This window comes from Hyaena hyaena, unplaced genomic scaffold (genome assembly GCF_003009895.1).
Source record: "Hyaena hyaena isolate Hyena2069 unplaced genomic scaffold, ASM300989v1 scaffold_1253, whole genome shotgun sequence".
Taxonomy (NCBI): Eukaryota; Metazoa; Chordata; class Mammalia; order Carnivora; family Hyaenidae; genus Hyaena; species Hyaena hyaena.
In genome coordinates this window covers 371,714-397,614 of record NW_024081892.1, presented here as the reverse complement: position 1 = coordinate 397,614, position 25,901 = coordinate 371,714, and the positions used below count along the sequence as shown (strand labels likewise).

General features: G+C 46.4%; 1 protein-coding gene across 2 annotated transcripts in view; it reads right to left on the bottom strand.

The window, feature by feature from the left end:
- Positions 1-25,901, bottom strand: part of RASGRP1 (RAS guanyl releasing protein 1) — a 78,591-nt gene that overhangs the window by 17,068 nt on the left and 35,622 nt on the right. Inside the window, exons 2-9 of one of the 2 annotated variants that reach the window (XM_039223070.1) lie at positions 18,589-18,817; positions 17,051-17,156; positions 11,235-11,297; positions 10,174-10,305; positions 7,745-7,898; positions 3,712-3,885; positions 2,672-2,788; positions 985-1,260 (exon numbers count right to left, since the gene is read on the bottom strand). In XM_039223070.1, the coding sequence (XP_039079001.1) occupies positions 985-1,260; positions 2,672-2,788; positions 3,712-3,885; positions 7,745-7,898; positions 10,174-10,305; positions 11,235-11,297; positions 17,051-17,112 (978 nt within the window). In that variant the 5' untranslated portion in view covers positions 17,113-17,156; positions 18,589-18,817. The remainder of the gene's footprint in view (positions 1-984; positions 1,261-2,671; positions 2,789-3,711; positions 3,886-7,744; positions 7,899-10,173; positions 10,306-11,234; positions 11,298-17,050; positions 17,157-18,588; positions 18,818-25,901) is intronic. The other variant, XM_039223069.1, reaches the window with a different exon arrangement.

Here is a 25,901-nt window from a genome sequence, read left to right as displayed (position 1 = left end):
GTGATATTAGGAGTTAATCTTACAGATCTCAGAACTAAAATTTTAGAGGGGAGAGATCTTGGAACTCGTCTTGTTCATAACCATGAGTCTGTGGATGGCTTCAGGAGGTCCAGAACTCATGTATATTTTTCTGGGAAGAATGTTCACTTTTCATCACATGGTTAGCGATACAAAAAAGTTAAGATTTGGTGCATCTTTTTAACAATGTCTAAGGCCAAGACCCGCCACAGTCACCTGGCCAATTAGCAAAAGGGTTAATAAGGTTAGGCCCCAGCTGGATGTGAACCCTTGGGCGCTACCAGAATCATCATGTGAGGAAGGAAGAGGCTATCGTTACTCCCTTCTGCAATAGTGCAGATAAAAAGTTGTATTTTAGAACTGAAGTTACAAGTTATCCCAGAGACTAGTCTCTGATTTACAGAGGAGGAAACAGATTTAGAGTTACATGCCCACAGTCACACAGTGGTGAGCTACAGAATTGTGGTTCTGGAAGGGAGTTTATCTGACCTCAGCCTGGTCTCCTTCACCAGCACAAGTATTTGCCTATCTTGACTCGAATGCCTCTGTTTTGTTTGCTTTTTGTACTCACTGCCGTACCCTTTTAAAATGAGAAAATACTGTCTCCATCTCTTATGAAGCTCTATAGCCTAATTTGCTATCAGCCTCCTACCACAACGTTTAGGATTGCTTTTATAGCTGTGGGCAGAAAACAATTCTAGAAGTCTGAAGGGCATACTGCTTAGGAGCACAACGTCTGGAGTCCCACCACGTGGGTGTGAACCCAGGTTCTGCTGCTTAATCATAATTGTCCTCTGACGAATTCTATCCTTGTGCCTCTGTATCCATGTCCATAAAATGGAGATAATGATAGTTATCTATCCATCGTGTTTTTATGAGAGTTAACTGAGCTAGTATTAGGTCAGGTGCAGAGAGTGGTGTGGCATGCAGACAGTCCTCAGCAACTGCCTCCCGTGTGAGCCTCACCGTCAGCAGGTGCACCAAGTCCTTGTTGGCCTCCAAGGGGGGCGCCACCTCTTGCAGCTGGACCAGTTCGTTGATATGATTATAAAGGGCCAGCAGCTTGTGGACGTTCACCTTCCCATCCTCCAGGTAATCGGGCATGGCTTCGTACAGGGAGATGAGATCCTTGAGGTGCACCCCCAGGATGGGGATCTTGAATTGGGTGCACTCGCCATAGGCTCGCCGGTAGTTGTCATAGTTTCTACAGGAGGACAGCAGCTCAGTCATCTCCCCCAAAACCTACAAAATAGGAGACGCAGTCACAGGAGCCCACCCGGCAGGGCAGACTGCCTGTAGCAGCCACTGTGCTGCTTCTTGGCCCCTCCCATGATTTCATCCCTAATCTGCCGGGCATCTAAAAGCTGCAGTCTGTGACTCTCAGATTAAATCCCTAGCTTATTTCAAATGTCAAAGTGTATTTACAAACACAAAGTATGCTGTACTTGATTGTAATACATAACTGGGAAAGTTTAAGCAGGGTCTTATTTTTATACTGAAATTAAAAATGAAAATAACCTGAGATAACAGTGAAGAAGGTACAAGAATATACAGCAAATACTAAGTGTCCCCTGACCTCTGTCCCCACGCCATGCAGTTCCCCTCCCTGGTATCCTCTGAATGCTTCCAGAGACGTGTGTGGAATGTGGTGTTGGAAGTGCTGACTGTGTTGCGGGCAGGGGAACATCCCGGAGCTTCAAGGGTCTACTGCGCGGTCATCTTACTTAGGCCGCGCTCTGTGAGCCTTCTCAGCGGTTCTCACAACAGGCCTATGGCAAGGAAGTGGTGACATTCCCCTCACAGACTGAAATCCTGAACCAGAGACTGAACGAACAGACCAGTTCCCAGCAGAGGTCATGTGGGAAGGTGAGGCCGGGGCCCTGGGAGCTCTTCATGAGAGTGCCAGCTCAGGAAGGGGCATGGCTGCTCTGTGTTCTCAACAAACACGCCTGGCTCAAGGCGGCAGTTTGCGGAACCTGAATCCCCAGGCAGGATGACCGGCTTCCTCACAGGCAAAGATGGGAAGTTAAGACTAACCACTAACATGTTACAGCACAAAATAACTATTTTAAACACTGGAATTTCTTTAATAAAATCGTGGCCTAAGAAGAATATAGAAAAGTGCATAGGATGTTTAAGAAAAATATTCCTCAATAAAACACTATCTATTATAAAATGGCACCTGTAAAGGTCATTTTCAACTCTCCAGAATGTCATTCTCCAAGGGATCAGGATAGGTAGGTTTCTAATGTGTGGCTTGCTGTACACGTTTGATGTGCAAACTGAGCTGTAGTGCAAACTGAAGGACTATTTCTTTTAGGAGAACGGTTTGGAACAAGCTGCTGGAGCAAGAGTTGATATTAAAGACGGTAACTCTGTATATTCATATGAGTACAGGAGAGAGAGATACATTCTTCTAAGTGACCAGCTGGAACGTTTTATAACACTGAGCACAGACTGATCACAGTGACTCTCAGACTTGGGACGGTCCCATCCCATGGGTTCTTTTGGGGTTTGTCTCCCTGGCAGTTTGCCTAACTGACAAAGGGTGATGTGCTTTGGAAAGGCTCTCTGGGTTGCCTCCCAGGGGGGAGTGTTGATGCTTGTCGTGGGAATGGTACGAAGGGACCCTGGAAGAGGCAGCAGCACTGACCTTGTTGATTTCATGCGGGACGTGCGAACTTGTCTCCTTGAGCCTGGAGATTGAGCTGTGACACAACCCACCTATCACGGCCATCAACGTATTGAAGTTCTGTAGCTGGTGGAGCTTCTGTGACACAAAATAGATCAGAGTAGTCAATGTACATGTCAGTTACATGCCTCTCAACTCTGTGAGGTGAGTCTTCCTAGGACCGGTCAAAACCTAGCAAGGCGGTGCTGCAGTTCTCAGACCATTTCCCCCCTTAGGCTTACTTTCAGACCAAAGGTCCCAAATTTCACACGGTGTCACATCTTCCTCCTTTATTGCACTGGATCTGTGGACCACCCCCTACATCAGCGGTTTCTAAGAACTGCCCCAAGTACTTGTTTAACACAACAGTTTCTGGATCCAAGCACAGCTATTCTGATTCTATTCTGGGGCTGACCTTAGGGATAAACATTTAGTTAATATCAGAGCAGGTGGGCCACGTACTGACTTTGAGAAACACTGGTCCTGACCACCTACAGCTAATATTTTATATCTGTCATCCCAAATAACCAGACTTACTTTTAAAGACAAAGACTTTGTCTTTTCTCCTGTGTACTGCCAGTGTTTATGCAGGACAGTAACTGGGAGAGGAGGCAGAATCTCTGGGGAATTTCAATTATGGGCTCATACTACCTGTTTTCCTCTTACCAAAGGCTTAAACTGCTCTCAGACATTAAACACTGCCATTCAACACAATATGGGCTCAGAGACCTCAGAACTGAGGTGGTCCAACTCCAGTAATTCCTGGGAAATTTCCCTTTCCTTTGCTGTTTGGGCCAGATTGGGGGAAACGATGTAGGCTAGTAAGCACCTACTGACAAGCACCTAAAACTGTATCCTGACCCCTAAGATCGTATGTATGACTTTCACCATATAGTTCAAGGCACATAAACTCCACTGTGGTTTAGGAGGGGAAAGCAGCCCTAATCAATAGACTAGACAGGAGGAAAGGGAGGGTACTTCAGCTCATTGCTCAGGCCTAAATTCTTACTCTAGTCACCCACCTGAGCCACCTGGATGAACTTGATGAAGACTTCTGCCCGGAGCTGTGGGGTAGGGCGGCTGAGGACCATCAGCTGTACCCACTGGGAGATGCCGTTACACAGGGCAATGGACCGCTCCATGGTGGGGTTCTCCTTCACGCAGCTATTCACAAGATAATTCTGATAATCGGAGAACTGGGGGGAAAGAAACCAGTCAGGACTGCTGCTGGTATTCTGGGAGATCCGAGGGGCACATCCCCTCTGCTCAGTAGATGCTGTGGGACAGGAGAGCTCTTGGTCCTAGCCTTGCAAGTCTTCCACTTGGCTGACAAGAATGGTGGGAAGGAAATCTTTCTGATTCCACCCACACCGTGGCCTCTCTACATCAAAAGTCATTAGGCCTAAGTGGATGTGTACACACTAGTTAATCCACATAACGTATTTGAGTAGATATTGATTCTGTCCATTCTACATTCTAAAGAATATAATACAGTATAGCTAGTCCTTGAGCAGAATGGTTTTAGGATATATATTTTTTTAATTATTGTACAATGCTATAAAAGCCATATGCATTCGTGAGAAACCATACTTCGAATTTTGAATCTGGACCTTTTCCCAGACTGGCCATATGCAGTGCAAAACTCATGATGCTGGGCAGCCAGCTGCAGCTCCCAGGCGGCCACGTGATCAGGAGGGTAAACAACCGATGCGCTTACAACCATCTGTAGTCCTCTAACCCTTGTTTTGTACTTTCAGTATTCAATAACCTACAGGAGATACTCAACATTTTATTACAAACAGGCTCTGCATCAGATGATTTTCCCCAACTGTAGGCTAATGTAAGTGCTCTGCGCATATTGAAGGTAGGCTAGGCTTACAGCTTAGATGTGTTACATGCATTTTCCACTTAATGATATTTTCAACTTGAGTCAAATAAGATCTGTACTAGTTCCAGCTCTGTTGCTGAAGTTAAGGGGAACAGATAATCCTCTCACAAAAATCTTCTCTCTCTTTCCCTACCCCTGCACACCCAACTTAAGTTTTTAAGTTTCCTTAACTTAAAAACAGGATAATATGGGCACCTGGGTGGCTCGGTTGGTTTAGCATCTGACTTCAGCTCAGGTCATGGTCTCATGGTTCGTGAGTTTGAGCCCCGCATTATGCTCTCGGTTGTGAGCACGGAGCCTGCTTTGGGTCCTCTCCCCCTCTCTGCCCCCGCCCTGCTCATGTTCTCACTCCCTCTCAGAAATAAACATTTTTAAAAACCGGGATAATAAAATCTGTCCTATCCAGGTCATGGAATTGTTATGAACACAACAATGTGTGAAAGCACTTTACATTTTTAGAGCGCTGCACACGTGTAGAGCTACTGATAGGATAATTATTAACCTCATGCTGAAACAAACTGTTAGGATTTCCTTTGACTCACCAGCTCGGCCAGAGGCCACGTGAGTGGGGTACATAAAACCTGCTTAGCTATTACTTAGTGACCACAATTTTCCAACTGGACAACAGTACTGACAATGGCTGACGGTGAACAGCTTATGTGAAACTGGAAATGTCTCAGAAGATCACTGTCTACGCAATGACTGCAGCTCTTGTCCCCGTCACAAACAATCCTGTTCAGATAGTGTGACCATGAGGGACGAGCCGTCTGCTCTGCTCCACCAGGCCGGTGGGAGCTTTCGGTGTGGCTTCCCAGGGATTTTGAGCTCTCTGCTTCTGAACTCCCCGTTTTGAAATCAGATGTGACCTGGTTTAGCCAGGAGAACGTAAGTGGAAGCGAAGGGCATTTGAGGGAAAGCTGTACGAGCCCATGAATGACCCACCAGGTTGTCTTTCCAGTGGTGCAGAGATGGCAGAAATTCGTGTCAAGATGAAGCCTCCCGCTTCTGGGACCCTGAGTGACTGGGATCCACAGAGGCCCTGCTGACCCATCTTAGTCCTCTGCTGTCAGTAAGAAATACACTTGCCTTGTTAAACCACTGAGACTGGGGGGGGGGGGGGGGTTGTTACTTCAGTATACGAACCTCAGTCCTGCCTGATGTGTAAGCAGTACACTGATGAGAAAAACTAACCTTAATCAAATACATGCAAATTAACCGAGCCCCATTTTGCTGTGCTGCGATTGCTGATGGGTGGAAAAATAGGAGCCGACCAAAAGTATTCAAGGTGGACACATAAGCTGGGGCACCTGGGTAGCTCAGCCAGTTAAGTGTCTGACTCTTGGTTTTGGCTCAGGTCATGATCTCACAGTTTGTGAGTCTGAATCCTGCATGGCCCTCTGCGCTGAGAGCTGTGGGGCCTGCTTGGGATTCTCTCTCTACCGGTCTCTCTCTGCCCCTCTCCCCACCCCCAAGGGCTGCTCCTCCCCCTTTCAAAATAAATAAACATGAAAAAAAAGGACACATAAGCAATCTTACTGGTTCTGAAAGTTCCCATGACTCATTCCAGTGACTACATTCATATACCCTTCCCACTTTATAACACCGAATCCACTTATTTTTTAGTACAATTAGCACTGTAATAAGTACTATCATAAGCAGAAAATAGCAAATGCCACTCAGTTCACAGCAGACTGAAATTTCCCTCCACCTCTATGTTGGAGGAACACTATTGTTGGGAAAACTGCTTAGAAGTGTGTACCTTAGTGAACCCAAGTCCTCTTCTGGGGAGGCATCTTGCCACCCCAAAGAAATGAAAATTTAAATGGATGCTTTCATTTGCAAAGAGAACTTGGTCTCAGCTCTGGCAGAGCTCTAGCTCAGAGTCCCGGTTCAACGCGTTCAACGCGTTTTCTTCCTTCTGCCTCCTGGGGTCTGAGACAGGAGTGCAGGAGCTACTGCACCAGCTGGGGCCGGCACAGCTCAGACTCCCCGTGTGATAAGTGGCTCCTTTCAAAGTCCCTCCCTGTGACACAGGACGCACTGCCAAATGGAAACCCCAGGGGGAGCTCCCCAGTCGGGGCCTGGGGGTCTCTGGTCGGGGGGTGCCACTGAATCAGTGCTTGGAGGCTTATTTCCACATGGGACCTGGGGCAGGTGGCTGGCTGAATGGCCTCACGGCTGTGTGAAAACACGATCATGTCAGCATCATGGGAGAAAAGATGAAGTAGCCTCCTTAACCTGCTTTGTAGTTCTCCTTCCAGATACAAGCAGGCTCAATAAATTGGTGCTGAGTGACAAAGAGGCATGTGGCCCCAGCCCCAGCTCTGACTCCAACAGGCCGAGGGACTTTGTGTAGGCCACTTTATGAGCAGCCCCCGTCCCCTCATCTGGGGACCACAGTTCATTCTAAGAAATACGTGCAGCAACTAGGTACTCTGTGTTTTTAGAGCGAAGCTGAAGACTGTCTTCTGGTAGGGGTAGACACAGAGTGGACTAAGGGTGTCACGTCTCAGGAAAGCATATTGGCCAGCGAGGGTCGGTTGGCATCGGACATGCTGACAAGTTCTCTTGTACAGAATCAGCATTCTTTGCTATCACATATGGAGTTTTAAGGAGCAAGGTTTGGGCCAGCATGGTTAATCTCTAGAATCATGGGGGACTGACTGCTGGGCCTGTCAGCACTCTTTCAAGAACTGAGGTATATTCTGGGCTAGACCATTAGCATCTACTTTATTTTAGGATTTCCCAGAGCCATTCAAAGCCTATCCTGGAATAAAACTCTGAGAGGACATATCCTAATTTTTTTTAAGGAAAAATAAAATTCTGGAAGCCTAATGGTCATCAAGGGTAAGAGAGGTAGGTGTGTGTGTGTGTGTACACTTGTGTATGTATGTGTACAGGGTATTCCCTGTGCCCACAGAAATGTCACTCGAGTGGTGGGGTGGCATGGAAGACAGGAGGTGGGGAACACAGCAGAGAAACAGAAGTATCCAGTGTACTTATTTTCTAGACTCTGTACACAGTCTGATGGGAAAGCCTGAGCTCTGGGACAAGGGGGCGGGGGTGGGGGGAGCTCCAAGGTTAGAATGTAGATGGGCTGTTGAATTGCTCTGCTTATTTTCTGAAACAGCGCAGGGAAGTTTCCCTCCCACCCCTTGGGTACATACGGATATCCTCCGGAAGGACTTGAATTCAAGGTAGGTGAGGTGCTCGGATAGCTCTTCTGGTTCTAGGTGGTCGAAGAGCAGGGAGACTTTACGCTTCTTGCTGGTGTTTGATTTTATCCTTTGAGTCAGTTTCCTGGACCAGTCACGGGCATTGCTTTTTTGGGTAAACATGAATGGGAGAAGACGGGGAAAAAGAGTAAGAATTATTTTTTAATTAACAAGACTATACAAAGCACCATTAGCTAAGTGTCCTCGACCAAAGAAAGCATGAACACTTTCCTCAAATCAATTTTTTTTCCCCTAGGGCACCAAAGAGGAAAGCCTTGCTGGTTTTCAATGAACCCTCTAAGCATGTCATGGGAACTGGGTGGAATGCGTCTAAGGCCATGGGAAAGACAGTCCGGGCATCGGTCAGAGTTTCCTGGCCTTTGGTCCTTGCTCTCCTTTGTCCCCTGGAATGTCTGCTGTCTCCATGCCTTCCATGCGTCCCTTCGTTCTCCTGAGGGTGATGAGGACTCGGGTTGGCGATCCCAAGGCAGCAGGGCAGCTTTCGTGCCGGGAGAGTGCAGAGAACCATAGGGATGAGAGAGGACGTGCTTCAGGGATCACGTGCAGGACCGCGTGGTCACTCTGAGCAGACCTGTGGCATTTCCCTCAGACATTCCCGACCACCGAAATGACCAAGGAAGCTCAGCTAACCCTAGAGCGCTCCCCCATACTCCCCACATTTTCTTAAAACAGATCCGTGTGCTTAGGTTCAATTCCCCTCATTAAGGAAGCAGAAGGAAGCAGCCGCATTTTGAGAGGTAGCAGGGTGCAGATGTGTGTTTCCCCAACTGCTATTCAGGAGCGCCTTGTCTCATGACAAAGGGTTCTGTGCCCAAATAAGGCTGGGAAATGCTACAAATTCTGTAGCCCCATTGGCTAACGAACACAAGGGAGACAGACTGCACAAGGGGAGCCCCACTCACTGCTTCTCAAGCAGATCTGGTGAGGCGATATCCCACCGACTGCTTCTTGAAGAACCTACTGTGGGAAACCCTGGTAGGAAGAAGTCAGCTAGGACATACTGGGCCGAAGAGACGGGGGTGTGAGAACTGCCCTGTGCTCCTGGTTCTCTAACTTCAAAATGAGAACACTGTTACTTTGAAATTTTATTTTATATATTAAAAAAAAATTTTTTTTCAATTTCAGAGAGAGAGAGAGAGAGAGAGAGTGTGAGCAGGGGAAGGTCAGGGAGAGAGGGAGATACAAAATCTGAATCAGGATCCAGGCTCTGAGCTGTCAGCACAGAGCCCGACACGGGGCTTGAACCCACAAACCATGAGATCATGACCTGAGCTGAAGTCGGACGCTTAACTGACTGAGCCACCCAGGAGCCCCTTTATATTTTTAAAATAAGTTTTAAGTTTTATTTATTTTTGAGAGAGAGAGAAAGACCGAGAGAGAGTGTATGAGTGGGGCGGGAGCAGAGAGGGAGAGAGATCTGAAGCAGTGGGGCTCGGACCCACAGACTGAGATTGAGCCGAAGTCAGACACTTAAGTGACTGAACCCCCCAGGTCCCCCGCTTTGAAATTTTATCTTTCAAGTTGTAAATTCTATGCAGAGAAGTACAGAGAATCCAAACTGGCTTACAGAAAGAATCACAGAAGGTGATTCTGAAGTCACTTCTGTGTGGCTATGGGACAGCGCGTCGCCAGGGCTGTCACAGTCCTGCTGCTGCTCTGCCACTAACTTTGTGACCCCAGATGACCTTGCCGAGCCTCTGTTTCCCGGGGCGTTGGATCAAATGATCTCCAGAATATGCCTCAGTCCTAGAATTCTATATCCCAGGGATGTGGAGTATTCCAAAATAAAGTGGCCACCTTGAGGAAACCTAGCCCGCGGTGTGCATGCGCACCGTCCTCTCCCTGACTTAGGGAAGGCTCTCATGGTTCCAGAGTGGGCCAGGCTCACAGATAAGAAATCCAAGGAAAGATCTGAAATATCCCTGCGAGCCTTCCCATCTCGGCAAGTTTAAGCACAGGTCACGGACGCCCATCCAGGTTAGAAACCCTCTCCTCAATGCATCTTCCCCTGTCCCTTCCCCACTGACAAGAGCCTGCGCCTGAGGCATTTGCTGCTGAGGAAGTTTAGGCAGGTGATTTCAGCTTCTCAGGCTCTGGATACAGTTTGGTCAATATCTTGCTACCCGATTTCTTTTTCACTGGGACGTTTTTTTTTCTCCTGCTCTTGGATATTAATCACTTAAAACTTTGTCACTGGGGGCATCTCTGCTTTCCTGTTAAGCGTCAGTCTTTTCACTTTTCAGATTGTCAGACGCAGTCTGAGCCTGTGTAGGGGCTTCTCTGAGTGGGGAAGCAGCAGCCGTCAGAGGTAGTGCAGGAGGGAGGTGGTGTGGTAACTTCAGCCAGAACGGGACACTCACATCTGGGTCGTGTCAATCAGGCGGCAGTGTATCTCCTCCCCATTAGCCTTCACCAGTTCCTGGAACTCCTCCATAGTGTGTGTCAGGCTGGCGTCCATTTTAAACATGATCCAGAATTCTGTGATCCAGTACCTGCAAGGTGGGAGTTAAACAACAAAAACTAAAAACAATCCAAAACCTGCAGCCAAGGACTCATGCTTTGGTGGGTTCTTCCTCAAGAGGAATCAGGGAAAGGTACAGGCTGGCTTGCCCTTCTATATGCCTGGGACTATAGACTATATATTCTATATACAGAATACAAGGGGGTGGGGGATGGCAAGAAAACCGCCTGCTGGCAGTCCTCTGTGATAGGAGGAATGAATCCTAACAGAAAAAGCCAGGTCAAAGATTTAGGCACAAGCATGTGTATCAGAGATAATTATAAGGAGGCACAGCTGTGTCTGAAGATGGGGGAGTGCATCTTTAAGTTACACTCTGTCAGATTTTAGAATATCATGTGGCCATTGAAAATACGGTCTACAGCAAGTTTTTAATGACTGAAGAGGATTCCTCTGATTTAAAGTTAAGTGAAAAATACAGGACACAAAATTCTCTATATAGTTTGACCTCAGCTATGTTAAAAAAAAATCTGCTTAGAAAAAGGACAGGAAATATTCCAAAATGGGTGGCGGTCTATGAATAACTATTACTACAGTTAGACTCTTTTCTGTCTTTTTACAATGCTCTAATAAGATCTGTGCTACTTTTATAATTAGGAGTAAAAATGAGAAAACGAAGAGATCCTTCCTTTATTCTGTATCTCTTCCTACTGTCATTTAATATCAACATGCCATAAGACTGAAGGAAAGGCTGGTCTGAAATAGTAAAGCTCAGGCACGCTAGAAAAACACTGCTCTGCAAAGGAGTCTCCAGCATGCAGCACTGCCCTTTACAGTGTGCCCAGAGTGGGTGTATGCACAGGATGGGATAGATGGGGAGCAAGAGGAAGGAACTAACACCCCGTGCTTCAGGCTGTCATTTCACCTCATTCCACAAGTCCCAACTGCACCCAGAAATGTTACCTTACAAAATAGCAGATCTTTAGGCAAAGCCCTGGCGAGTTCTTGGCCAAGGCATCCTTATAGGTGGGGCTGTGGTTAAGGGAAATAGAGGCCTCTGTTACAGAAACCACACAATTTCTTATCTTTGGAATTATTTGCCAAAACTACCCCCCCGCCCCCCCGCAAATGTGTTGTTCTCCTTCTGGCCATAGGATAAAAATCAATTTGATGTGTGCATCTGTCTGCGTATTATCACCCTGAAAGGGTGACAGTGGTGACCTTCTATGCAGCTCACACTGACATGGCTTATGGAAAGAGGTCCCAACATCTCCTCTGCAGAAGGAGAAGTGGGAAGCCAACAGTGTGGAAAGGTCCCAGCACAGGTGGCCTCTATGAAGTGAAGAAGGGGCAAATGAGCTCTGCTCATACCCAGGAGATGAGGGGTCCCATTGAAACAACTTAAAAAGAGGAGACCTTTCTTCTCTGTTTCCAGTGATGGATAAACAATTTGTGCTGTCAGTTAGAAGGGAAATCAATATTCAGACATACTGTCATGATCATTAAGAGTAGTAATGTCAAAAATGGTAACATATGCCTAAGGGGCTCAGTAGATGGACCTTGGAAGCTGTGAAGGCAAGTCAGACAAATCCATGTGAACGATCCAAAATATAATCAGAGATCATGGTTAAGGATCCATGGCATTTGGAACATTCCATGCAAAGGTTGCCATCCTAAGGATATGAAAGAATAGGGAGATCCGATTAAGTTTGCAGATCTTTAGAAATATGTGGAAAGAATATTTCTTTTATGAGCCAGGGAAGTGGGAAATCCAATCCAATGGTGAACCCGGGTGGGTCTATCATCTTTGGTCAACAGACTAAGGAAGCAAGCTATGTGCACTGTACGCGCCACGAGGCGATGCCTTCTTTCCCCTTTAAAAACTCTGCCATCATAACTGCAATATAGGGTTCAGTGATTCCCAGTTGGGTCCCTGGGAGGAGTCCCGTGAGTGAGCTGGCAGAGATCTCAATGGGAGGGCAGTGGTCTTCCTTTAGTGGGCACGTGTATTCTAAATCTCTGGAAAATTTACAGGTAAATACAGAAAAGGAAAAGTCCACATCTTAGGATTAGTGTTTTTTTTTTTTTTTTTGATTAGGAAGGAATCTGAGCATTTGGGGCTTTTATCTCCCTATAATGTTTAAGAGCACAGTAGAAGGAGAGTCTTGAAACTTTGATGTGGAATATATAATTGCTTTAGACGTGTGCTTTTAAATTGAAATCTTGCTAAGTTTAATCATAGTTTTGGAACTTCTAAAATAATGGTAACTGTTTATAACTCCAATATACTAGTTATAAAAACCATTTAGAATTCAGGAAGGCATCTGACGTATTTAAAAATAATCCAAAATTTAAAATTCATAATTGTAGTTTAAAATCATTGGAAGTACTTAGTTAATTACCATTATTCAAATTAACCAAACATTTTTCAAGGTCCCTTAAAAATGCTTGCTGAAACATGTCGGGCTTATAGAAAGAACAATACCTGCAAACTAAACCTGAATCCCAAAAAAGAAGAGCTACAGTTGTAAAACATGTACTTTTAGTAAAATGACTTTAATTTAAAAACTAAGTTTTAATAGACTTACTGCCTATAAAATCTATCCTCAGAAGTACCAAAACAAAAACAAAACAGAAAAACCCACATGGCTAACAACACAGATAATAAAAATAATTCCAGCCAACGAGCAAACTACATGAAATATAAGGCTCTGATGCCTGCCCTTTGTGGGGCCTAGAAGTGAAGAGTGAACACAAGACGACTTCACATTTCTCAGGCTGCACTGCTGAGGAAATGCCTGCCTTCGGTGCCAAGAGACTCAAGCACGAGGCACATTCTAGAGAAACAGGTCTCAGGTTCTTTACTTCTATTACTTGATGTACTAGTTGAAATTTTTATTTGTCTTCCTTTCTAATGAGGAAGGCATGGAACACAAACTTCTCTTTTAAAACAACCAAGTGGATCTATCAACATGGTGCCCTTTACTGTGGACCTCTCTTCCTCCCAGTCCCTCCTGGTCCCTCCCTGTGACCATCCATCCCTGCGGGATCAGGGCCACGTGCAGGTCAGGACCTGTGTGAGCCGGTCAGTGTGCACGCGGCGCTCACGGGCAGGGGGCAGGCAGGCAGGATGCCCACCCTAAGGACACAACCGCCCTGCTCATCAGAGCCTCTGAGCCACAGCGAAGGCAGCCCTGCCTGACGTGAGGCAGGGCGCCTGCCTTCTCCCTTCAGGAGAGGAAGGAAAGGCCCAGCACATGCAGGCCAGTAGAAGAGACTCAGGGGTCTGCCTCGCAAGGGTTAAGGTCATTGTTTGCTGGAAGCTTCAGGCTCCACATATTTTCCTTCTCTTCGCAGCTGGTACCGTGACTTTATGAAGTACAGTCCAGTTCTGACTGTACTTTTCAGGCATTTGAACCATTCAAAGCATGTTTTAAAATCTCCCTTTTAACAGTGAAAAATCAGGGAACATCAGGAAACCTTGAGCTTATTTAACTAATAATTCTATTACTCCCAGGTTAGAAAACAGAGATACACGCATGAAGAGAAAATCATTCTGCCTCCAGTGTTTAACCTGGGTTTCAATGGTTGGCAGCCTTATTTCATATTCCCTTCTTAGAATCTCTTCCTCCACCCCAGACCTGAGTAAAGCCTGAATTTCTCACCTACAAGTCCCAATATAGAAAGAGTACCCAAGGCTTTGCACTAATAGTAAGGCAACATTTATTGTGTCCTATCATGAGACGGCCTCTGAGTTAAGATCTAAAGAAACAAAGACGGGGCGCCTGGGTGGCTCAGTCAGTTAAGAGTCCGACTTCGGCTCAGGCCTAGATCTCACCGCTCGGGGGTTCAAAGCAGCTGTGCTGACAGCTCAGATCCTGGAGCCTGCTTTGGATTCTGTGCCTCCCTCTTTCTCTCTCTCTCTCTCTGCCCCTCCCCCGCTCACTCTGTGTCTCTCTCAAAAACAGACAAACATTACAATTTTTTTTTTAAGAAACAAAGATAAGTAAGCCTTGGTTCCGGATGTTGATGGACACACGGATGAGTCGGGGACACATGTAAATGGGTTACAGTGTATATATTTTTAATATTTTTTAAAAATATGTTTATATTTTTTCTTAAATTGACTTGTAGTTAAATTAATTTTTAGTACCTTTGCAACTTCCTACATCACTAACACAAACCAAGCTATAACAGCTAGACACAAAGTTTCTGCAATTTACTCGAAACAGTCATCTATAAAGATCAGAGCACATGTGTATCACATGGCATAACTCAGACTGAAGTCTTGGTGCATCAATTTATTCAGCTAACGGAATAGAAATACCTCACACTTCCTGCAGTCACGGATGGAAAGATTTTCAAGGCAGGCTACATCCAGACCAGAGAGGTGAGACACACTGACATAAGCGATACAAAACTAAAGTCACAGGAATTAGATTTTCAAAGCATTATTTAAAAACAAGATGTATCCATAAAAGGGGGGGGATGTGTGGAAGGCTGAAAAGGTCATGAACGACTTCACAGAGGGATCCTGAAAGAGTCTGCTAGGCGGTGAGGGCGGAGGGAAAGGCATCCCAGGCACAGGGGCTGTAAGAGGACCGGTTCCACCTGGGGTACCGAGCAGTTCAGGGTTGGAGAGAAAGGGCTTCTGCGAGAGCTGCAGGGTGCAGCTGAATGGACACCCCGGCTCACACGGGGGACACCTTGTCCTGGAGGCTGAGGGGTGGGCAGGGGCTCTCCAGCAATGGCCTGCGTGATGTGCTCCTCAGGAAAGTAGTGTCGCAGGTGGCTCGGGAACTGGCACGTGCGGGAGAACGGCAGTCCAGGACGGAGAGGGGCCTAGGAGAGGAGACGCAAGCCCACACGAAGCCCCTGTTGGGGGGGATGGAGAGAAGAAAGCTGCGGAGAGTCACTTCTGAAGCAGAAGCCCTGGGACTGAGTAATGGACTCTGTAGGAGGCGAAAGGCAGGGAGGAATCAAGGAATCAAGTGTGCTTCTGATGTCTGTGGTTTGGGCGCCTGGATGGGCAATGACACCGTGCACTGAAACTGAAACTGAAAATGCAGGTGTCAGAGCAGAATTAATGGGCAGCAGTTGGGGATTGAAGGTGGTGAGAAAATCGATTAAGTCTTGAGCATATTAAGAGTCAAGCACTGGCAGGACAAACTGGTCCAGATATTTTTTACAAAACGGTTCGGGTTAAAGAAACACAGATTTTAAAAGTTCACGGTACCGAGGGATGGAGGTGGAGTGAGAAGTAAAGCAGGACGCTGTCCCCCTATTTAAGGGGCGCTCAGCGAAGGCACCAGGTGGGAAGTTGGAGGAGGGGCAGCCCAGGGGGCAGGATAGCCAGGGGGACACCGCCGAGGAGCCCTGCGGCCGAGGGATTGGAGAAGCCGAGTAAGTAAGGACAGCAAAGGGCTGGGCTCGGCCACCAGGAGGCCACTGGTGACATCAGAAGAAAGTCTGGGTGCAGGGGTGGGGGCCCCGGCTCAGGTAAGGAGTGGGAGTTGAGAGATTGGAGATAGTGAGTGCAGACTATTTTAAGACATTTGTGCATCAAATTTCTAACCCTAACAATGGAACGGAGGGAAGGCAAGGCTGCGAGTTTATTTTTAGGCTGGGGAGACTTGAATACGTTTTAGGCCGAGGGGCAGGTGCCACTGAGAAGGCAGAGGTGAAAGTGGAGGAAAGGGACAGCGGTGAGGGGTCACACCTGTGGGCTGTGGGAGTGAGCAGGGGGAGGGGAGAGGGGTCTGCCCACCGTGGGGGCAGCCAGGGTCACAATTTAGTCCTTAGACAAACTGAGCAGTTTTTAAGTCATCGAAATTGTTTGGAACTGCTGGCACAGGCAGTTAATAAAAAGTGGAAAGACTGTGAGTCAGCTTTAGGATGGTTTAAAAATCCTCTGCAGACCAGACACCCCCTCACGACCTGCACCTCCTATTCCAGAGACCTCTCCCAGCACTCCGGCCTTGGAATGCTGCTGGAAACCCCTCCTTTGAGCTGAGAGGTAAAGATTTATAAGTAGGGTTACAGAAGAGATTCTGTCTCTTCTGGTGGCTTTTATTTTCCTGTGTCCATGAGATGAAAAGGGAGGGGTGGGGGAGGAGTGAAGGGTCAGAAGAGCCACCCCTCGTGACTCAGTGCCAGGGACCCAGGCTTCTCACCCCACCTACAGCCCTTTCTCTCCGGGACCACAGCTTACACTGTCACCTGCGAGGGGGAGAGGGTAGGCTCCTTTCTCCACCCTACTCACTTCACACCCCAGAAGAAGGTTAAAGCCCAGCCAGGTCTGCTGGGCTGAGAGCCACCCAGGTCTGAAGCAGAAGCACCGGCGGGCTCTCCAAAGACTGGGGTCATGAAGCTCTCTTCAGAACCCGGGGAAAACTGAAGAACTGGACTGGAGAGCCAGTTTCTCATTTGAGTCAGGGCTGCACCCCTGTCCGTTTGCACAGATGAATAGGGCTTCTAACCTACAGGACAAGGAGCTTTACTAGCGAGACACGCTGAAGACCACTGCGTTTGCCTGTTGATTTGACTACTGCCACAGGAATCAGCATTGATACCATGGTCCCCACTCAATGGAAATGACACATACATGTGTGTGTGCACACAGACACACCGACACACTCTATACCTCTCAAAGGACATTTGGACCCATTTACCCCTCAGGGTTATTCCAAACCAATCAAACTGAAAGCATAGTTCAAATCTCAAGAGATCTTTCAAATGAATCCCACTTGCGGACCGTAAGTCACTGTGCAAAAGGATATAGGGTGATAACTTTTTGCAGCAGCTCAGCAGAGGAAATGATAATTCGGTGCATGGTCAGCATGACTTGCAAGAGTTGGTTACTCCGACACAGGTTTCCATCTGCATCTGAAAACATAAAGAGCAGCATCTCAGCAAGGCCCCAGGAGCGATGAGTCCCCTGCAGGACACGTAACAGCCCTCCATCACTTGAAGGTGGATGGCCGGAGAGGAGGTGCTCCACCCAGTGCTCTTCTGTCTCGGGCACTGCGCACCCCTCCCTTCTCTGCTTCTTACCCTCCTGCTGCATTCCCCCTTCCCAAATTGTCCATTTTGATGTTCATTAATCATGCCACCTGAAAGATGAGAGGACCGTGGGAAAGGGATAAACTCTGAACTGTATACTTAAGTCTTTTGGAAGTAGAAGCAGATACAAGTTTTGTGGGGCCTAAAGTGCATATAATGGGAGGGGGTTCCTTTCTAGGGTCAAAGTAAAAAAATGCAGCCTTAACAGATTATAGGTAAACATATTATTTTTGGAAAATTTACAAGAACATGATGACATGAATGAATGACTTGGGCTCTCCCATAGCCTTGGGGGGTATTCATGCCACTGAGGGGCCCTGAAATACAAGCTTTCCTAGTTTTATGGCAACATGCCTCTGGATGAAAATAAAGGAGGAAGACTATGGGCAAACATTACATTTGGAGATTATGGGTGGGTTATACGTATCCATGATGGTTCATTTCAAAGATCATGGTTAGCTAGGTTTTCCAAATCTCAGCAGGAACCAAATAATGAGATGCATTCTATACACTGCCACTGGGTATAAGTATTCCCCTCGGAGTGGTTTGCAAAATCTTTTCGACATATATGGCATGAAGTGCTGGTTATGTGCTGCCAGATCTATTCTCTGTCCTTCACCCTGGATTGCATAACCCTTGCCAGCTTCCAGTTGGGTTCAGCCATGGGGAAGCATCAGCAAGAGATGGGAGGGGAGAGCACTCAGGGTTTTCTCTCTCATCCCCTCTCTACTTTGGTGCTATTTCTCAGACGGCAACTACTGGCCTCTTCAGTGAATGACCGCACTGGCTGGCCACTCCCTCACAACTCCAGCTCTCACTGGATCTCACACTTTTCATCTCCCTGGACCCTGTGGCCCTAGGGGTTGGGGGTGGGGGGATGGGATAACTTCTGGTTGTTGACAGCCTGGATGCAGCATCCCTTAAGTCCACCCTCATCTCTGTAAGTAGTTCCTTCGTTCGAGTGCTTTCATTTAAACAAACCATGTGAATTTGCTTCTCTGATGGGAACTTGAATGATTTAGGTCACAGTATCAGATGGAAGAACGGACGCAACGTGCCCTACCATTTCACAGCTCTTTAAAACACACTGTGCAAGAGGGGTTGTCATTTTCATTCTCTCCAATGGCACCACATGATAAACGAAGGACACAGTGCACCTGGGCTCAGGATTTACAAAGTCCTGGCTCGTCCTCAAATCATGACCAAAAGTCACGGTTCACTCAGAAAACAGAAGTTAATGGACATGAACACTTACCTTCCCCTCACCAACCCCACTGATTCGTGCACTTGCTCTTGCCCTCACTGCCTGCCTTCCCGTTTCCACGAGAGGACTTTCAGAGGCCAAGGCTTCCACTGTGCTCAGGATCTCCTCCATTCCCTAGGGTGATGATCCTGCTTTCGTCCACTTTCTCTTCTGTATTCTCAACTCCTCTCTTTCTCTCCTGCCTTACTATCCATGGCATTTAAACATGCCCCCTCATCTCCTATTTAAAACAAAATGAAACAAAATCTTAAGCTCTCACCACCTCTAAGACTTCTCCATTTCTCTGTTCCTCTTTGTAGCAGAACCTCAGTGTCATCAATTTCTCACCTGCTATTCATTCTCAACCATTCCATTTTGACTTTTATCTCTGTCTTCCCAGTAAATATTTTATTTTCAGGGTCACCAACCAGCTCTACATTGCCAAATCCAATAGTTTGTTCCTCAGGCTTCACGTTAACTTTATGAGTCAAGTTGCATTCAACCCAACCCAACCCAACCCAACAACCCTCTCTTCTGGAACACTTGCTTCTTTTGGCTTCCACGACATCACACTATCTCAGCTTCTCTCTCACGCTCATCTTCTGTCTCCTCTTCCTCTGCTGAGCATTTAAATGTCACCACGCTCTGTGGCTCAATCCTCCCACTTCTTTTCAAAACAATTTAAAATTTTTGAAACTTGTTAAATTTTAAATTGAAAAATTTAACTTTTTCCTAGGTGAACTCATCTAGTTCTATGGCGAAAGTCCCATCTGTTGGCTGGTGACTGCCCAACTCTTATCTGAAGCCTGAGTACCTAACTAACATGTCCAATATCTTCCCTGGCAAAGCTACTCAGATGTCCAATTTCAAACTTAATTAACTCATCCCAACAAAACTCTTGACCTCTCTCTCTCCCCCCGCCCCCAGCCCATTCCTCTTCCTCTCAGGAAACGACATCACCAACCACCCTCAGTCACCCCAACAGGAAACCTAGGAGTCATCCTTAATTTGTCACTTTCCCTCACACCCAATCCATCAGCAGGTATTCAATTCTACTTACAAAAGTTACCTCCAGCCAATCCATTTCTCTCCATCCTTGCCATCACACATTCTCGTTGTAGCCAGTACCACGAAGAGTAATATAAAAGACCCCCTACTTCCCCTATTCCAATTTATTCTCCACACACACGTCAAGAGTGAGCCCCTAAAACCCACAAACCAGGTCACGTGCTTCATTCACTTTCACAGACTCCATTACTCTTGTAACAAAACCCAAAATCCTTGCTGTGGCCAGTGAGGCTCCCTATGGTCTGGCCCTTTCTACCATCCCCCACCGCATTTCGTACCACATCACTCCCATTCATCCCTCTATTTACAGCTCAGACCTTCCAAGGTTATTCATACACCTCGTGGCCTTTGCATTTGATATTTCCTGCAAAGTGGTCTTTCCTCCCTTGACCTATTCATGTCATTCGGGTCTCAGTTTCACCGTCACATCCCTGGAGAGGTCTTCCTTAAACTATCTAAGGTAGCCATTCCCCTGCCCGAGATTCAGCAGAGCACTTACCATTCATTATTAGAGCACTTACCATTCATATACCTTTCTGTTTAATTGTTATTTTCTGAGTCTCCACTAGAATATAAGCTTCATGGGACCTGAGCCCTGTTTTCCCCATGACCCTATTTCCAGGGCCCAGAACAGTGAGGCTACATCGCAGGGATTCATTAAACACTTGTTGAGTCAATATGAGTGAACTGTATCAAATAGGAGAACCCTTAACTTTTCATGTGGCTTTGGATATTCAGTTTGCTTTTGTCATTGGCTATTTCACTGATGAGATACATAATCCATACACTTATTTTCTCAAGGTTACAACTTGACAAACTGGGGTGCCTGGACGGCTCCATCAGTTAAGCATCCAAATCTTGACTTTGGCTCAGGTCATGATCTCATGGTTCGTGGGACTGAGCCCTGAGTCAGGCTGACGATGACACGGAGCCTGTTTGGGATTCTCTCTCTCCCTCTCTCTGCCCTTCCCCTGCTCACACTTTCTCTCCCTCTCTCTCAAAATAAATGAACTTTAAAAAAAACTCGGCAAATCATCTTTATGAAGTATTTAGTTAGGTTGGTTATAGTTCTGTTAATCTTTCACTAATTCTTCTCAATTTAGTGATACACGGTTAATATAATGTTGGGTATCTTCACCATGAGCATCTTTGCCACAAGCATTTCTGTCGCATAACTAATTGGCTATAAGGCCATTTTGTTGTACAAGATTAAAAAAAAAAAACGGTGGAAAGTTTGGCTTCATCTCTCTTTCACATAGTACTCCCATTTTTACAGGCTATAAATCTCAGTCCTCATAATGGTCTATATAGTAGCACCGAGTTTTGAACCCCTATTTTCTACCAAACTTTGTAATGTCTGCTAGTGGACATGCAAGAATATGCCAAGAACATGTGACAGTAGGGAAGGCTTCAACAACGCAACACAAATCTCAGCTACAAGTATGCATCCTAGTATTTGGAAATGGGTACCTTTCTTAACGAAGGAAGAAATTTTAGCCATGAGACAAATCAAGCAAAAGAAAAAGAAGGAGGATAACTCTATGACTGAAAGACTTTGAAGACTATGCTTAGATATAATACACAGAGTATGGCCAATACACATTTTAAATGTACTCAAATATTTCGCATTTTGCAATAGTGTTTTTAATTTTGTTACTCATTTGTCATGTTTTTAATGAATATCTGTCTTTTGCTTTTTTTGCGATTTTGCCTTTTATGGTAAAATTGTGTTTTAGCTGATTAGTTATGCAGTGAAAATGCTTGTGGTAAAAATGCTCACAGCAAGGGTGTTTATGCGGCAACTACGTGGAACTGGTTAGTTTTCCTCTCTCTCTCTTTTCTGGTTACCTTCTGTAATAGTTATCTCTTGCCACAAAAATTCCACATTACAAACCACCCCAACGCTCAGTGACTTTAAAAAGTAATCAATTATTTTTTTTCTCCAGTGCCTGTGAAGTGGCTGGGGGTCGGCTGATAGAGGCTGGGCCTTGCTGGGGCCCTCTGTTCCGCAGGCCCCCAGCTGCCTTGGACCAGTGGGCTAGTTGCATGTGTTCTTTCATGGTTACGGCAGGGCAACTGGAAATACTGAAGGCCTCTTAAGCCTCGGCTTGGACCTGGCATGCTGTCACTTCTGCCTTATTCTGCTGGCCAGAGCAAGTGACACTGCAGAGTGTCCAGTGAAGGAGCAGGGACCTTAAAGTTGCAAGAAATATATCACACAGAGAAGGTGAAAAATGGGGGCAGGGGCTAATAACGCAACCAGGTCTTACCACAGTTATGAGGGAAGGTAACTTCTCAATTCAGCATCGGACAACAGAGCTTTTATAATGCTGTTTTCCTCACCGGGGTAGTAGTATCACGTTCCAGATACTATGGTAAAAAGCAGGAGAACTGAAACGTATTTGTAGGGTATGGACTGGAATATTCCCAGGAGCCACAGACACAGTTGCAGGCTTTTCCAAGCGGACAGGCTTGCTCTCTCCACTGTTCTTTGTGGCGGGCCAGCATGCTTCCACGCATGCTCATGTATTAGGGAAAGGGGCTTAGAAGTGTCCTGGGGGAGATCAAAACCAAGTGCCATATGGAAGGATTCGAGGAGCTAACTAGGTGTGCCACCGAGCAAACTAGAGGGATCCTAGGACTGTCTTCACAGATCTGGAGTACCGTGTGTGGGAGAAGGGCTAGATTTGCTCTCCGGGGCCACAAATGGCAGGACCAGAGAGGATGAACCAGAAGAGGATGAGAAAGAAAGAGGACTGAGCACCGCAGGGAGCAGGAGCTGCGAGCCAACAGGACTGCCTGACATTGGAGGCACGCCATTGTCACAGGGACATCACAGGGACGGTGACACGGTGGCTGCAGACGGACACTTAATTACATCACTGTAACTGGCTCAGCAGCTAGTATCTGTTGAAGTCCTACCAATACCAGGGGTTGTGCTAAGCACCTTCATGATGCTATTTCTAATTCTTAAAATAATTCAGCAGTGCTGGTATTGTTCAGATCTTATAGCTGAAGAAGTCAAAGTATAGAAGATGAGGTAATCTGTTCTGGGTCAAAGAGACAAGCAAAGAGTTAGAATCTGCCTCCAGGTCTGTCTGATTCCAGAACGCCAGCTCTTTCCACTACACTCAGCTGCCCACTGCACGGCCATTTGTTAGGACAGGGAACTCAAGTGTTAGATGAGTGGGCTGAAGGAGATGAGCTTTAAGGTCTCTTCCAGTGCTCATGGTGGAGTCTAAGAGATGCTCTGGGATACTGGGTTGGAATCAATGCACATTTGGAAGAAAAGCTTTTTACTCCTGGTAATTTCTGAAAAACTCTTATATGCCCTGGCTGATTGATAGTGATCGTTAAAGTTGCCCTTCGGATAAGAAGGGGGACTGTGCCCAAGATTTGAAACCGTATTCACTCTCCACTTTCGCTTTGTACCCCCTCTGCCAGAGTTCCGTAAAGTTCCCCCACTGTGGCTCTGTAGGAGTGAGGGCTGGCAAATGGTAAGGCCAGGAGGGGATGACTCGGCAAAGGGAGGCAGGAATGGGGTGAGGGAAGAAGAACTCTGTACCTACATCCAAAATCCCTTTCTTGGTTCTCCTGTTTCACCAGGACAATTGCTGCGTGTTCACTCGCACTCCTTACCACCACATCTCCCCAGCGCACTCTTGGGCCTCCCTGCAACCTTTTTAGGGTGCATTCCCTTCCTGACTTCATCTCACAGAACAAGCACTTCTTCCTTTTTGAGGGGAAGTGCCTCCCATTGAAAGTCATATTTCTAAGTGGGTGGTCAACGGGAATTTACCTTCCAGACTGCAAGATTTAATTTTGATATTTTGATATAATTGCTGTAAGCTGATTTAAATATTTCAATGAATAATTTCATTTTGTTTGCATCTTTAGGCTTTAAAAAATGCAGGGTGTCATACTAAAAATTCTAATAAGTAAAATGTGCAATGCATAATAAAATGTGCATATTTTCTCAGTACCATCTGCTCCTCCTCACGCTTTAGGGGAGACTTCTTTAAAGGGTTGAAACCTCAGTGGGTACAAAATGTCAATCTTATATAATCTATCACTAGACTTGGGAAGTAATGCATGCTGCTAGGAAAGTATGCTAGTTAAAGACCCACCCAACCTGTGGAAAAAGAAAAGCCATGTGGTTTCTAGACAGTCATTTGTCTATGAACCAAAAATCCCATTTTCCATCATTAGACTCAGTGGTGGCAATGGCTATACTTTATGGAATCAAACAATTTCGGGGTGGAGAAGACCTTTGACATTTTCTACCCCAACCTTCTATCTCTTGCATCGTTTCTTCCTAAAAGCATCACAGGTAAGTGGCTACCTAGCATCTACTTGTACATTTCCAGGGCAAGGATATGGCTCCCTAGTTATTGCATACAGTGAGTTTTCATTCTACTTCAACTAAAAACATTTTTGATGCAATTAACCAATATTGGCGAGTAATCTACTCTGTGCAAGGTGCTGTCTTAGATCCCAAAGGAGAGCTGAGGAGCTCTAAGGAAGCCCCTTGTCATTAAGGAGTCCACAATCTAGTTGGGGAAAAAGGCATATACCCAAGACACATGATAATATCAGGCAATAAATATTAAGAGTGAAGCCCAGAGAGAGCACATGGAAGGATGCAAAGATCAGAGGAAGCAGAGACCCATCCTGTCCTGATGGTGCAGGAAGCAGCTTGATATCCATGGTGAAGTGACCCAGAACTTTGAAATTATTCAAGAGATCATCTGGTTCAGCCCTTTGCCCCTCAATAATTCTGTATACTCTTTTCTTCCTTTCTTTGGTTTAATCTTAAATAAGTCATTTGTCTCTGACAGCAATGAACTAGTCCCTAATGATTAGCATCCCATGAGAGTAAACTTGAAGTCAGCTGCATTCCAGGCCCTGCTTCTTGCTGACCAGAGGTGAGGTGACATGCCTACAGCAAAGTCCTGTCTGGGGATGAGACACGAATGACCTGTTGCAAGATGGACATAAAATATGGCCAACAGCAGACAAACTCCAGAACAGAGTCTTTGCTTCCTCTTTGTTTTGGTTTCCATGGAAATCTCTTGACATGGAAGTCTCAGGTCCAAAGACAGAAGGTCAGAAATTGGCACATCACGGGTAGGCCAGCTGTCAGCATTGGGGGAATAACACAAAGTAACAGCTGTGTCAAACCCAGGGACCACAAAATGGTAATGGGAACGCTATGGACAGAAAACCATGAAAGCAGAGCTGGATCCAGAGCCTAGAGCAAGGCGGAAGCTACTAATGGAGGTCAGTGTCTCCAGAAATGAGAAGACTGGATCCAGGGAGAAGGTGATAGACATGCACAGAATTCTGAAATATAACACTTGATAAATGTTCTAAAGAGATAAAGTCTACTTGACACTCAATCCTGTATGGAGAGGGTACAAAAATCGGCAAGCTGAAAAAACAAGTTAATAGTTTGTCATCATTCCGGGTTTTGTTTTGCCTTTTGGTGCTAACAGCTGCCAGTGGGGGCAGCAAGTGCATGTGTAGGAAGAACAGGGTGATATATACCTTCACCTCTCACGGCTTCTACCACCTGCACAGCTTCAAACACATCTGGATACCACCTTGCTCTTGCTCTGGGCCCCAGCCCCTCAAGCCTGGGGGCCGGAGAACAAGCAGGGGGAAGCAAGCGATCTGCTAGGACGGAGGCACACCTGACAGGTAAGTGTGAGAATCAGTATGGCTGCTGCCAGAGATGCGCTGGTAGGAGGTTAAAGAACAGCTCTCCTGGGGGTGAGGGAGACCCTCATCTGTAGGGTTTGCAGACCCGGAAGTAATCTAAAGACTCCCATTATGGCCAATGCCAAGCTACTGAGGGTGGAGCGGGGGGGGGGGGGATGCTCGCGGTCCGCTCTGGCCAGAGGCACGCTCCGGCAGCACAGCCGGGGTCAACACCATCGGTCTCCCCCGGCGCCCTGCTATACTCCTCCCTGTCAGGTGCTCCTGAACCCACGTTACTGTCACCTCACTCCTCAGCTCATGCCTTCTGGGCCTTGCCTGGTAACAGATGGAGCACTTAATCCAGATCCAGAAGCTCCTCCAGTGTAGAAGGGTGAACCCTCGCAGAGATATCTACATCACAGCAGCAATTTCTTGATTAGTGCTCTAGCCCAAGACAAATGTTTTAATGTAAGGGGAGACTCTGGGAGAAGGAAGCTCCTAGTGCCTTGTAAATCCAGCCCTGATCTCACATCTTCTGGGATAACCTGGCATATCAT